General features: G+C 44.1%; 1 protein-coding gene across 2 annotated transcripts in view; it reads left to right on the top strand.

Annotated features, from left to right (window-relative positions):
- The first annotated feature begins 7,838 nt into the window (after positions 1–7,838).
- hectd2 (HECT domain containing 2) overlaps positions 7,839–13,181 on the top strand; it is a 206,144-nt gene continuing 200,801 nt past the window's right edge. For both annotated transcript variants that reach the window (XM_085994823.1, XM_085994824.1), the window contains exon 1: positions 7,839–8,459. In XM_085994823.1, the coding sequence (XP_085850949.1) occupies positions 8,361–8,459 (99 nt within the window). In that variant the 5' untranslated portion in view covers positions 7,839–8,360. The remainder of the gene's footprint in view (positions 8,460–13,181) is intronic.

The following is a 13,181-nucleotide window of genomic DNA, read 5'->3' as shown; positions in this document are numbered from 1 at the left end:
AGATCACCTCTCATTCTACTAAATTCCAATGAGTATAGGCCCAAACTGCTCAACCTTTCTTCATAAGTCAACCCTTTCATCTCTGGAATTAACCTAGTGAATCATCTCTGAACTGCCTCCAATGCGAGTATATCCTTCCTTAAATAAGGAGACCATAACTGTACATAGTACTCAAGGTGTGGTCTCACCAATACCCTGTACAGTTGTAGCAGGACTTCCCCGCTTTTATACTCCAACCCCCTTGAAATAAATGCCAACATTTCATTTGCCATTTTGATTACTTGCTGTACCTGCATGCTAACTTTTTGTGTTTCATGCACAAGGACCCCCAGGTCCCTCTGAACTGTAGCATTTTGTAATCTCTCTCCAATTAAATAATCATTTGCTTTTTTATTTTTCCTGCCAAAGTGGATAACCTCGCACTTTCCCACATTATACTCCATCTGCCAAATGTTTGCCCATTCACTTAGCCTGTCTATATCCCTTTACAGATTCTTTGAGTCCTCTGCACAACTTGCTTTCCCACCTATCTTTGTATCATCTGCAAACTTGGCTACATTACACTCAGTCCCTTCAGCCAAGTCATTAATGTAGATTGTAAATAGTTGAGGCCCCAGCACCGATCCCTGTGGCACCCCACTAGTTACCGTTTGCCAACCGGAAAATGACCCATTTATCCTGACTCTCTGGTTTCTGTTAGTTAGCCAATTCTCTATCCATGCTAATATATTACCCCAACTCCGTGAGCTCTTATCTTATTCAGTAACCTTTTATGTGGCATGTTATCGAATGCCTTCTGGAAATCCAAATACACCACATCCACTGGCTCACCTTTGTCCACCCTGCTCGTTACATCCTCAAAGAACTCCAGCAAATTTGTTAAACATGATTTCCCTTTCATAAAACCATGCTGACTCTGCTTGACTGCATTATGATTTTCCAAATGCCCTGTTACTGCTTTCTTAAATGAAGGACTCCAGCATTTTGCTAATGACAGATGTTAGGCTAAGTGGTCTATAGTTTCCTGCTTTCTGTCTCCCTCCTTTCTTAAATAGGGGTGTTACATTTGCGGTTTTCCAATCTGCTGGGGCCTCTCCAGAGTCCAGGGAATTTTGGTATATTGCAACCATTGCATCCACTATCTCTGCAACCACTTCTTTTAAGACCCTGGGATGCAGGCCATCTAGTCCCGGGGACTTGTCATATTTTAGTCCCATTAGTTTACCAAGTACTTTTTCCTTAGTGATAGTGATTGTCTTTAGTTCCCCACTCCCTGTGGCCCCTTGATTATCCATTATTGGGATGTTGTTAGTGTCTTCTACCGTGAAGACAGATACAAAACATTTGTTCAGAATCAAAGCCATTTCCCCATTATTAATTCTCCAGTCTCATCCTCTAAGGGACCAATGTTTACTTCAGCTACTCTCTTCCTTTTTATATACCTGTAGAAGCTCTTACTATCTGTTTTAATATTTCTTGCCAGTTTACGCTCATAATTCATTTTCTCCCTCTTTATTATTTTTTGAGTCATACTTTGCTGGTTTTTAAAAATTTCCCAATCCTCTGGCCTCCCACCAATCTTGGCAACATTGTATGCCTTAGTTTTCAATTTGATACCATCCATACTTCCTTAGTTAGCCACGGATGGTGCTCCCTTCTCTTAAAATCTTTCTTTCTCACTGGAATATATTTTTGTTGAGAGTTATGAAATATCTCCTTAAATGTCCGCCACTGCATTTCAACTGTCTTACCTTTTAATTTATTTTTCCAGTCCACTTTAACTAGTACTGCCCTCATGCCATTGTAATTGCTTTTGTTTAGGATCAGGACACTGGTTTGAGATACAACTTTCTCACCCTCCAACTGAATTTGAAATTCAACCATGCTATGATCACTCTTTCCTAGAAGATCCTTTCATATGAGATCATTTATTAATTCTGTCTCATTACATAGTACCAGATCTAAGATAGCCTGCTCCCTGGTTGGTTCCATTACATACTGTTCTAGGAAACCATCCTGGATACACTCTGTGAACTCCTCCTCAAGGCTACCATGGCCAATTTGATTTGTCCAATCAATATGGAGATTAAAATCACCTATGATTCTTACTGTACTTTTTTTACATGCCTCCATTATTTGTTAATGTATACTCTGTCCAACAGTATTGCTACTGTTCGGGGGCCTGTATACTATGCCCACCAGAGATAATCCCCAATGTAAACAATTACACTTGCGTACTACAGACACAAAGTAGTAATCTTCAAGTTGAAATTGAATAGATTTATATAAGACAGTATTATTTTGTGTTCTCTTTTCAAATACATTATTTTAAATTGTGAAGGGTACATCCTTAGCTAAAATTCTGTTTATAATGCTATAGACAAGGCATTACTTCTCTTTATGCATGTGCTCTTAATAAGTATAAAGCATAATTGCCAATGTTATAAAACTAAAAGCCAAAGCTTTTATTATTTGGGAATGACTTCAAAGAATTTAGAATAATTTTCTTCCTCCGTTTGAACGAGATGTTTCTCTGAATACTCATCAATTTTGATTGATCTGCATTCATCTTAACTATTTCCTTTTCTCATGGCATAGCTTGGTCTTTCCTTTTTATTATATTCTTATAAAAGAGCCAGAATTTGTAAGAAAATACTTTCAGTATTGCCCGTTGGTGGATTAAAGTGTTCAGTAGATGACTGCAGCTGGCAATCTGAGACTACTGAAGTCATAAAACCGTGATTGCTGACTGCAGAATATAGGTGCAAATGTGTTACATTTTAAATAAACATAATCAATTTTATAAAATAGTGCCTTGGGTTTCTAAACCATAAACAGTTGTTAAAACCTTGTCAATATTTATAATAACTCTAAAAAATTTCAGTCATCTTGTACACAAAATCAACTAGATTTGATCTTAATTGACACTTCTGACTGTATCGGTGACTAAAGCTATTTTTCATTCATTATCACTGTTGGTTAATAAAAAGGAACCCCCAAATTGTACATTTATTCTGTTGCCACACATATGCAAGTGATATAATAAAAACATAAAATGCTGGAAATACTCAGCAGGTCAGGCAGCATCTGTGGAGAGAATGAGAAACAGAGTTAACTTGGCCGCGATTTTCCCATTGGTGGTGGTTTGGGTGCGGGTCAGGTGGTCGGGGGGGTTCCGGTCCCGCCGCTGCTTTTAGCCGATAAAAATTAGCAATTTTGCCCTAATTGGGCAATTGAGTCCCTGCGTGTGCGCTCCCCTGGCCAATTAGTGTTTTGGGTCTGTAACTTGCCTCTGCTGACGTCTGTTAGCCAGCTACATTTAAGGGGCTCACGGAGCCTTGGTTCATTCCCTCATTATTTGCTGCTGGATTTCCTTCTGCCAACTGCTGACATGACTACCTCAAGGGCCAAGGCCTCTCCCCGATTTGATGATGACTCCCTCCATGCTCTTGTGGAGGGAGTCAGAGGGCGCAGGGAGGTCCTGTTTCCATCCTCTGGGAGGAAGAAGCCACCACAGCAAACAAAAGCAGCCTAGCTGCAAATTGCACAGGAGGTGAGCTCCAGATCCATGTGCACTCGAACCTGGGTGCAGTGCAGAAAAAGGTTCAATGACCTGGCCCGCTCAGGAAAAGTGAGTATAACATCACACTTGGCCTCAATCTGCTGTCCTTCTCTTCTCATCACCAGCACTCTGCATTGTAACCTACTCCTGCACATCCCACTTTACCCTTACATCTCTTGCACCCTTAACCATCCCTCTCTCTCTATGTACACAATCACTTCACTATTCGACTATGCTGCCCTCACACTCGCTATCACTGTGATGCTATAACAACAACTAACAATGTACAGGGAGGGCTCTTGGTATTGGCACCTCACTCCATCTTTGTCTCCTTCTAAGCATCTATGCTATGGATTCTCTACACTCACTCCATCATTCTCACTTAAACTCCACATGAGTCCCTCATTGCAGGAAAAGAGAGCCCACAATAAGAGGGAGAAGGCTATGACAGGACGGCCACCTTCCATAGTCCATCTCCAACACTGAGGAGGCGGCCCTGGAAATAATTGGAGGCGATGAGGATGTGGAAGTGGGGGATGGCCAGAGCATCAGAGCAAGCTGGTGACAGAATAGATTTGCATCTCTCTTTTACATTGCATGAGTGACTGATATGGCATCTGAGGCTCATACAGATTGACTTATGATGATCTGCACTATTCCATGTGCATGCTACGTTAATATCACATGTCTAACTCATGCCTTTAATCCCCCACAGGACCATCGACAGCCCTCCTCCCCACTGTCCAGGAGGAACAACCTGAGCCGGAAGACTCCTCAGATGAACCTGCAACCTCTGAGGGCGCAGCGTCAGCAGAATTAAGCGCACCCATCACCAGCACAGATAGTCACAACTTGGTGGGACCTTCGTGACAGAGTAGTGTTGTCAGCTGGTGTATCACAACTCACAAGTGAGCATCAGCAGATGGTGGAGACAGGGTCAGCAGTGGAGAGTCCTCGCGGGAGGCCGCAGGACTCTGTCAGCTCGGCTCAGCTGCATGTGGACCCTGTGCCTCCAGTCCATCCAGAAAGAGAGCAGTGCTGGAACTCCAGGAACAAGTGCAGGGATCTCTGGCAGGTTTTGTCTCCAGGGTTATTGCGGGTGTGGAGAGGATGGAGGAGTCCAACTCTAACATGAGCACTGCCTTTGTGGAGGCAATGGCACATGAACGCACCACCATGGAAAGGATGGCAACCTCCGTGGAAAGGATGGTTACCTCCATGGTAATAATGGCTACCTCTCTGGAAAGGGTGGCTACGGTAGAGGAGAGGATGGCTACGGCCATGGAGCAAATAAGTCGCCAGAGTCAGGAAAACATGGTGAATGTTTAGAATAGACTGACATCTCTGGAGGAGCGATGGTCAGCTATTGAGCAGAGAAACCAGAGCTTCATGGAAGTCCTTTTGAGTAGGACTGCCAATGCAGATACGGGTCCTCATAGCCCCCCTGATGTGCAGCAAGGTGCTGTCAAGCCACTTGCTAGCACTAAAGTGGGGCTGACCCATGAGAGGGATGTTGGTGGCAGGCAACAAGGGAGTGGGGGCTCCTCTCCAAGCACTCACACTCCCATGCCATGGAGTAGCCCTCAGTCAGAGCCCCACCAGAGTCCTCACCCAACTGAGGTGGGCATCTCAGCCCCTGCACAGATGCAGGAGGAGCAGACTGTTGCCAAGCCCTCACAGGCTCGCAAACCCAGAGGACGCCCGCCAAAGGTGTCGAAGCAGGAGCAGCATGAAAGTGAGCAAGGTGCCTCCACATCTGCTGAAGCCACAGGGGAAGCACCCATAAGAAGATAAAGCACAATTAGTCACAAGGGTAGTCACTTGGGTGTTCTGTTCTGTTGTGTTTAATTTTTGCCATTGTCATCCTTTTGTAAATTGATTAAACAGAAGTGATGGCAAACAGTTGAAGTTCTGGCCTATGTGATCTGGGAAATGGAAGTTGCACATTGATGGCTCAGGGTGACTTGCATTTGTAATGATGGTGGTCAGAGTGATAGGAACCCACAGGTTCTTGTCCATTGTCTACAGTGTGATAAGAAGATGTCAGCCCCATGTGTTTGATTCATCTACCTAAGCGAATCTGGCAAAGATTAGTGCATCCCTTGCAGCAATGTGCTCGCGTGCTGCTGCAGCTGGCTGATCCGCCTCCGCAAGGTCTTCTTCCTCCTCCTCATCTGAGGAGGCTATGTGCTGAGCCACTTGTACCTCAGGCAGCTGCAAGCCACAATGCTGTGCGATGTTGTGCAGTACACAGCAGACCACAACGATTCTGGAGACCCTGGCTGCTGAGTACTGTAGGGCTCCACCTGATCTGTCAAGGTATCCGAATTGCATCTTCAGCAAGCAAATGGTTTGCTCGATGATGGATCTGGTTGAAATGTGGCTGGCATTGTAGTGCTCCTCAGCTTCGTTCGATGGCCTCTTCAATGGCGTCATCAGCCACATATTCAGAGGATAGCCCTTGTCTTCAAGTAGCCATCCGGAAAGTTGGGTTGGCGGATTGAAGAGCAGAGGCACACTAGACTGCCGCAGGATGAACAAGTCATGGCAACTGCCAGGGAACTTCGCGCAAACATGCAAAACGTCCTTCCTGTGGTTACACACCAGCTGCACGTTAAGGGAGTGGAAGCCCTTGCGATTGACAAAAACAGCTGGGTTGTGATGGGGTGCCCTAAGGGCCATATGTGTGTACTCTACGACGCCCTGCACCCTTGGCAAGCCTGCCATATTTGCAAAGCCAACTGCATGCATGGTTACACTTGCTTGATCTGTGGAGAAGTGGATGTAAATTGTGCACCTATGCAAAGAGGGCATCAGTTACTTGCATGATGCAAGTGTGTGCGGCTGACGGGGAGATGCCGCTGATGTCTGCTGATGAGCCCTGGAAGGACCCTGAAGCAAAAAATTTGAGGGCGGTGGTGACTGACAGCCACTGGTAAGGGGTATCCACCCGCTCCTCTGAGCTCCAGGTATTGGTGCAGCATTGCGCAGATGTCAGCAACTACCTCTCGTGAAAGTCTCAGACTCCTTTGGCACTGCTGCTCGGTCATGTTGAGGAAGGTCATCCTCGGCCTGTAAACCCTGTGTTGGGGGTACCTTCTGCGGTGATGTGCATCCCTGCGCTGACGCCTTCTGCCCTGTGCAGCATCAGGTGGGTGAGCAGGAGGTTGGCGCTCCTACTGCTGTTGTTCCTGGCTCTGCTGCTGCCACAGCTGCTCTTCCTCCGAATCTGAGGACCAGGATGAAAGGAAATAAATGGTTCCCATGCTGCTGGTAGATATCACCATTGAGGAAGCGCTCAATGTGGGGAAGAGGGTTTTTCCAGGAGGACACAGTGGAGATGGATCTCAGCTTCACCACCTCCAAGATCAGTAGACCTGCAAAAAGTTTTCCAAGACCTGAAAAAACAAAGTTCTGTCATCTGTAACTGATCCTTGTTGAGAGCTCTGTTTTTATGCTGGAGCTGCAGCTGTCAAGAAGGCAGCCACTTGTGAACCCGACACAATCAGCTGGCGTGGTTTGGAAACGGCGTGGAACACGCAGAAAAAGTGGCAAAATCTAAAAGAACTGTCAAAATGGAATTATCCAGGCAGCTAACTGCCTTAAGGGCCTATCCCAGCGCTTAGTGGCGGGACCGATCGGGAGTCTGGGAGCCCGCCTTTGGCAAAGTTGCACGTAGGCGGGTTGACAGCGGGATCGGTATCTGCCGTCATTATTTGCAATTTTACCACCTGACCCGCCTCCAAACCCGCCCTCTGAGCGCCGGCAAAACCGCGGCCGAACGTTTCAGGTCGGTGACCTTTCGTCAGAACTGGCTTTTGCAAGTAAGACAAATTAGCTTTAAGTGTAGGAATTTAAATTCGCGCAAAAATCTTTATCGACATAAAAATACATTGAACAAAGGTGTGATGCCACTCACAATGAGTTTGGTGGGTTGGTCAGAATTAGTCTCCACAGGAGGTGGAATTGGGTTGCAGTCAGTTCCCCAAATGACCAGATTGAACAATATTCGGAATTAGGACAGACCTGACCAAGTGTCATCCATTGGAAGTGCCATTCTTTAATTCCTTCTGATAAGTAACACACCAAAATAAAATAATGCAGTTGCTTTGACGGAGTTGCAAATAGCGCGCGAACTTTTACTTCTCACGAATCGTGCTGCTGACATTGTTCCTGTGTCTGTCATTGCTTATCTCCCCACTCACACTCCTTAACGCTGCCCTCTCGCCGTTCCTACGGCTGAGCGAGGCGGCCGGATGCTCGCGCGCAGGCGCAGGCGCAGGTCCAGGTCCCCGCCTGGGGCGCGCGCACAGCTGAAGCAGCAACAAATTCCCCCCCCGGGGGGGCGGGAAATACCTGCAGCCCGGAGGCAAGTGCCAAGGTGTGAACCTGTGCTGGCCCCCAGACTGGTTGGGAGCGTGATCCTTCTGCAGTTTATATAGACAAACACCACACACAGTTTGTGCACCGCTTTAAAAAAAAATTCACGTGCATTCCTGTGTTGCGGGGACTAACCCTTGGCTGGCTGGCTCCTTGCATTCTTCAGTGTTTTTCGACTTGCTTCTGACAGATTGCTGCCGCTCACCTGGGGCTTGAGCGACTCGCGCGGATAATCTATCTCCCTCCCTCCCTCCTGCCAGGGAGGCTGGAGACCTGCGGAGTTTAAAGCGCTGCGGGCTGGGGCTTTTCAAGCTCAAGAGGGTTGACCTGGTAGCGGCTGCCTCTTTGCCGCTGGATGCACCCAGTGCCGTGGGCGGCCGTGCCCGTGACTCCTCGCCTGCGCCGCTGATCCGAAAACATGAATGAAGAGCGTCCGAGTTCATCTGGCGAAGGGAAAGGGCGAGAGAGGGAGAGACTTCCACCCATCGTGGCACACCCGTCCGCCACGGCACCTGGGGTATGTTTCAGCAAAGCACGAATAGTTCCGTCGTGATATTAAATTCAATCAGTAGTTGGTACAAGAGGAATGCAGTTCTGTAGTGAATTGTCACAAGATTTACGAGTGTCCTCTCGGGGAGGCTGGTAAAATGGCTGCTTAGAAACTCATAGCAACGATCCCAATGGATCGTAATAAAAAGAACTGTAATCTATATATATTTTAAATTTAAAATGACTCCGTTAAATATGATTGATTTGTTAATTGAAGCCCAGAAGCAGCAATGTGGTTGAAATTGTGGATTGGCACTTTAGAACCCGCCCCCCGCAAGCTGCCACTGGCTCCTTCAATAATAACCTTGTGACACTTTTAACAATAAAACTTTCAAACTGCCGCTGGCGAAATTATTGGCTGCGAGAGTCGATTTAGAAATTGCTACGTGTAAAATTACAAGATATTTGTTGTAACTTTAATCTGTTTTCTAGACGGTGCCACACAAAAGTAGCCCATTTGATTATAGTTCATCTTCCAATTATGATTTGGCTCCTTCAACTGGCTGCAAGTATCCCTGAGAAATTCACTTGGAACTTGTTAGCCAGAGTTTGGTGAATTAAGCTGAAAATCTACAACTGTGTAAATGTTAACTGGTGATTGCTGCTGTAACATGTGAGCATAGTTTATATTCTGGTAATAAAGTGCCACCTGTCGCTATGGATATTTTCATTACAAAAACAGAATTTAAAAATGGATTATTTGATCTGCAAACCAACAGCTTGTGTAATATTTTACTGATGTTGAAAACTTCTCTAATAGTGAGTTTTTAAATGAATAGGTATGCTGAAATATTTGTCTATTAATCTCTGGAGGATTTGCCGATTGCAATCATGTTTGAAACAGACAAGTAAAATGTTGCATTGTAATAATATGACAGGGTTGTCAATTAATGCATTAATTTTTTATATAGGATATACGGCACAGAAACAGGCCATTCGGCCCAACCGAGTCCATGCCGGTGTTTATGCTCCACACAAGCCTCCTCCCGTCTTTCCTCATCTAAATCTGTCAGCATAACCCTCTATTTCCTTCTCCCTCATATGCTTGTCTAGCCTCCCCTTAAATGCACCTATACTATTCGCTTCAACCACTCCCTGTGGTAGCCAGTTCCACATTCTCACCACTCTTTGGGTAAAGAAATTTCTTCTGAATTCCCTATTGGATTTCTTGGTGACTATCTTATATTGATGGCCTCTAGTTATGCTTTTCTCCACAAGTGGGAACATTCCCTCTGTATCCACTCTATCAAAATTTTTCATAATTTTAAAGACCTCTATTAGGTCACCCCTCAGCCTTTTTTCAAGAGAAAAGAGACCCAGCCTGTTCATCCTTTCCAAATATGTATACCCTCGCATTTCTGGTATCATCCTTGTAAATCTTCTCTGCACCCTCTCCAGTGCCTCTATATCCTTTTTATAATATGGCGACCAGAACTGTATGCAGTAAGTGTGGTCTAACCAAGGTTCGATACAGGTTTAGCATAACTTCCCTACTTTTCAATTCTATACATCTAGAAATAAACCCTAGTGCTTGTTTTTTTTTATGGCCTTGCTAACCTGTGTCGCAACTTTTAGTGATTTGTGTATTTGTACTCCGAGAACCCTTTGTTCCTCTTCCCTACCTAGTCTCGCACCCTCCAAGCGATAAGTGACCTCCCTATTCTTCCTACCAAAATGTAATACCTCACGTTTATCTGTGTTGAACTACATTTGCCAATTATATGCCCATTCTGCAAGTTTATTAATGTCCTCCTGTAATTTGTTGCAGTCCTCCTCAGTATTGACTATTGCCCCCAATTTGGTGTCAAATTTAGAAATTGTGTTTTTGATTCCAAAGTCTAAATTGTTGATGTAAATTGTGAATAGCAGTGGTCCCAGCACTGATCCTTGTGGAACACCACTACTCACCTTCTGCCACTGTGAATAGCTACCCTTTACCCCTACTCTCTGCTTTCTGTCCTGAAGCCAGCCAGCAATCCATTCTGCTACTTGTCCCCTGACTCCGCATTCTCTGACCTTATTCATCAATCTATTATGGGGTACCTTATCGAAGGCCTTTTGAAAATCCAAATAAATTATCATTGTCTACTCTCTCTGTTACCTCTTCAAAAAATTCAATAAGGTTGGTCAAGCAAGACTTTCCCTTTTGAAATCCATGCTGACTATTCATTATTATATTTTTGGTTTCTAGATGTTCTTCTATTTTCTCCTTTAGTAGGGATTCCATTATTTTTCCTACCAGCGATGTTAAGCTGATTGGTCTATAATTCCCTGGATATGTTCTATCCCCCTTCTTAAATATAAGTATTATATGTTAGCTATCTGCCAGTCCTCTGGCGCTACACCTTTTTCTAACGAATTATTAAATATGCGTAGTAATGCCTCTGCTATCTGTTCCTTGATAATTTAATTTCATAGTTCCTCTTTACCTCCCTAATTGTTTTTTTGACTTCTCTCCTAATCTTTTCATATTCTCCTTATCATGCACTCCCCTGCTGTCTATGTACTTAATGTATGCCTCTTCCCTTGCCCTCAATTGTTCCCTTATGGCTTTATTCATCCATGGAGTCTCATTGGCCCATTTTTTCCGATTGGTTGCTTCCTGTGTGCGGAGGCCTCCGATCTGGAAAAACTATACGCCCTTACCTGAGGGCTCCAGAGGTCTGGCCATTTCCACTCCTGGGCCTCCACGACGAAATGCGCAGGACCCACGTATCCATGGGGCACATGCGATTCGCAAGCATCCCTGGGATCACATGAGCCATGGTGAACCAATGGGAGAAGGGACTCCCCCTTCATGCTTTTGACAGCTTAGACATGTCAAAAGTATGAATGGGGATCACTGAAAAAACACATCAAAACATTAAATAAATTTTTTAAAAGTCACATTTTTTAAATTAGTTAAAATTAAATTAAATATTAAACAAAAATGTTTTAAAAAAATTACCGTTTTTTACGGGACTAAAAGTAAACTTACCTTTTTTAAAAGTATTTTTATTAAGTTATAAATGAGTGGGGGAAAAAAATATTTTTTTTCTTTTTTAAACTCTTATGCTGGTAAAAGCAGGCCTTATGCCTTGTCAATTTCGGGGAACATCTAGGCAATAGTGACCATAATATAATACGCTTTAAGATGAGGATTCTTGACAGATCAGAAATACCGGTTTTCAGCGCATGCGCTTCACTTGTGAGGTCCCTACGGGTACATATACACCCGTAGGAATCGGAAAATATGAGCCATTGTTTTGTTTAGTTCTTTCCTTTCAAAGGTATATATTTTTCCAGCACACTGTTGAACACCATTTTAAATGTTTCCCATTGCTGTTCTCCATCGTTGTTTGCCAATATTGTTGCCCATTTTTTTCCTCCAAGTTCTCTTAGCCCCTCAAAATCAGCTTTTCTCCATCTATTAACCTGGTTTTCATCATACTTATGTCCTTGTTAATTATCATCTTAAAGCGTATTATATTATGGTCACTATTGCCTAGATGTTCCCCTACTTTTACTTCTCTTATCTGCTCTGGTTCATTCCCCATTACTAGATCCAATAGCGAACACTCCCTTGTTGGGCTTTTTACAAATTGGGTTAGAAAGGAGTCCTGTACACCTTGTATTCCATTCCCTTATCCCCTTTACCTACCTTTTTTGTTCAATTAATATCAGGGTCGTTGAAATCCCCCATGATTATTATTCTATGTTTTTTACTCATCCCTAATTTTAACGTATATTAATTGCAAAAGTTACATAGAGTGTTCCCTTTTGGACTACAATTAATACAGCAACAGCTTGCATTTATATAACACCTTTAATGTAGTAAAATGTCCAAAGGTGCTTCAAAGAAGCTTAATCAGGCAAAAATTGACAATTGACACTCAGCCAAAGAAGGATACACTAGGACAGGTGCCCAAAAGCTTGGTCAAAGAGCTAGGTTTTAAGGATTGTCTTAAAGGAGGAGAGAGAGGCGGATAAGTTTAGGGAGGGAATTCCACAGGTTAGGGCCTAGACAGCTGAAGGCATGGCCACCAATGGTGGGGCAAAGGAAGTGGATGATGCACAAGAGACCAGAGTTCTCAGAATTGTAGGGCTGAGGAGGTTACAGAAATAGGTAGAGGCGAGGCCACGGAGGGATTTGAACAAGAGGATGAGAATTTTAAAATCAAGGCATTGGTCTCTGATTAGAGAAGGGTAAAACCATAAAAGGACCACAAGTTCTCTGCCACATCCTAAATTGACAAGACAACCTGTTACTGAGCTTCTCAAAGTCACTTGCTCAACAAAAGTATGAGATAATCAGAGGCTGAGAGCTGGCAAAAGCACTGATAGTGTGGGAAGTATATCACTCTGTCAAACACTTGTTATTGAGTAAAATTTTAGAGAAAGATTGAATGAAGATCGGTTGCCTGTCAGATTGCCATTAACATTTTATCAGTGTCCTATTTTCTGAATCTGTATAATAGCAAAATACTGCGGATGCTGGAAATCTGAAATAACAACAGAAAATGCTGGAAATACTCAGCAGGCCAGGCAGCATCCGTGGAGTGAGAAACAGAGTTAACGTTTCAGGCCTGGGACCCTTCATCAGAAGGGTCCCAGACCTGAAACGTTAACTCTGTGTTTCTCTCCACGGATGCTGCCTGGCCTGCTGAGTATTTCCAGCATTTTCTGTTGTTATTTCTGAATCTATATGACT

Source organism: Somniosus microcephalus, chromosome 8 (assembly GCF_052327205.1).
Source record: "Somniosus microcephalus isolate GS21.2 chromosome 8, FLI_Smic_1.0, whole genome shotgun sequence".
Taxonomy (NCBI): domain Eukaryota; kingdom Metazoa; phylum Chordata; class Chondrichthyes; order Squaliformes; family Somniosidae; genus Somniosus; species Somniosus microcephalus.
This window is presented reverse-complemented; position numbering and strand designations above follow the sequence as displayed.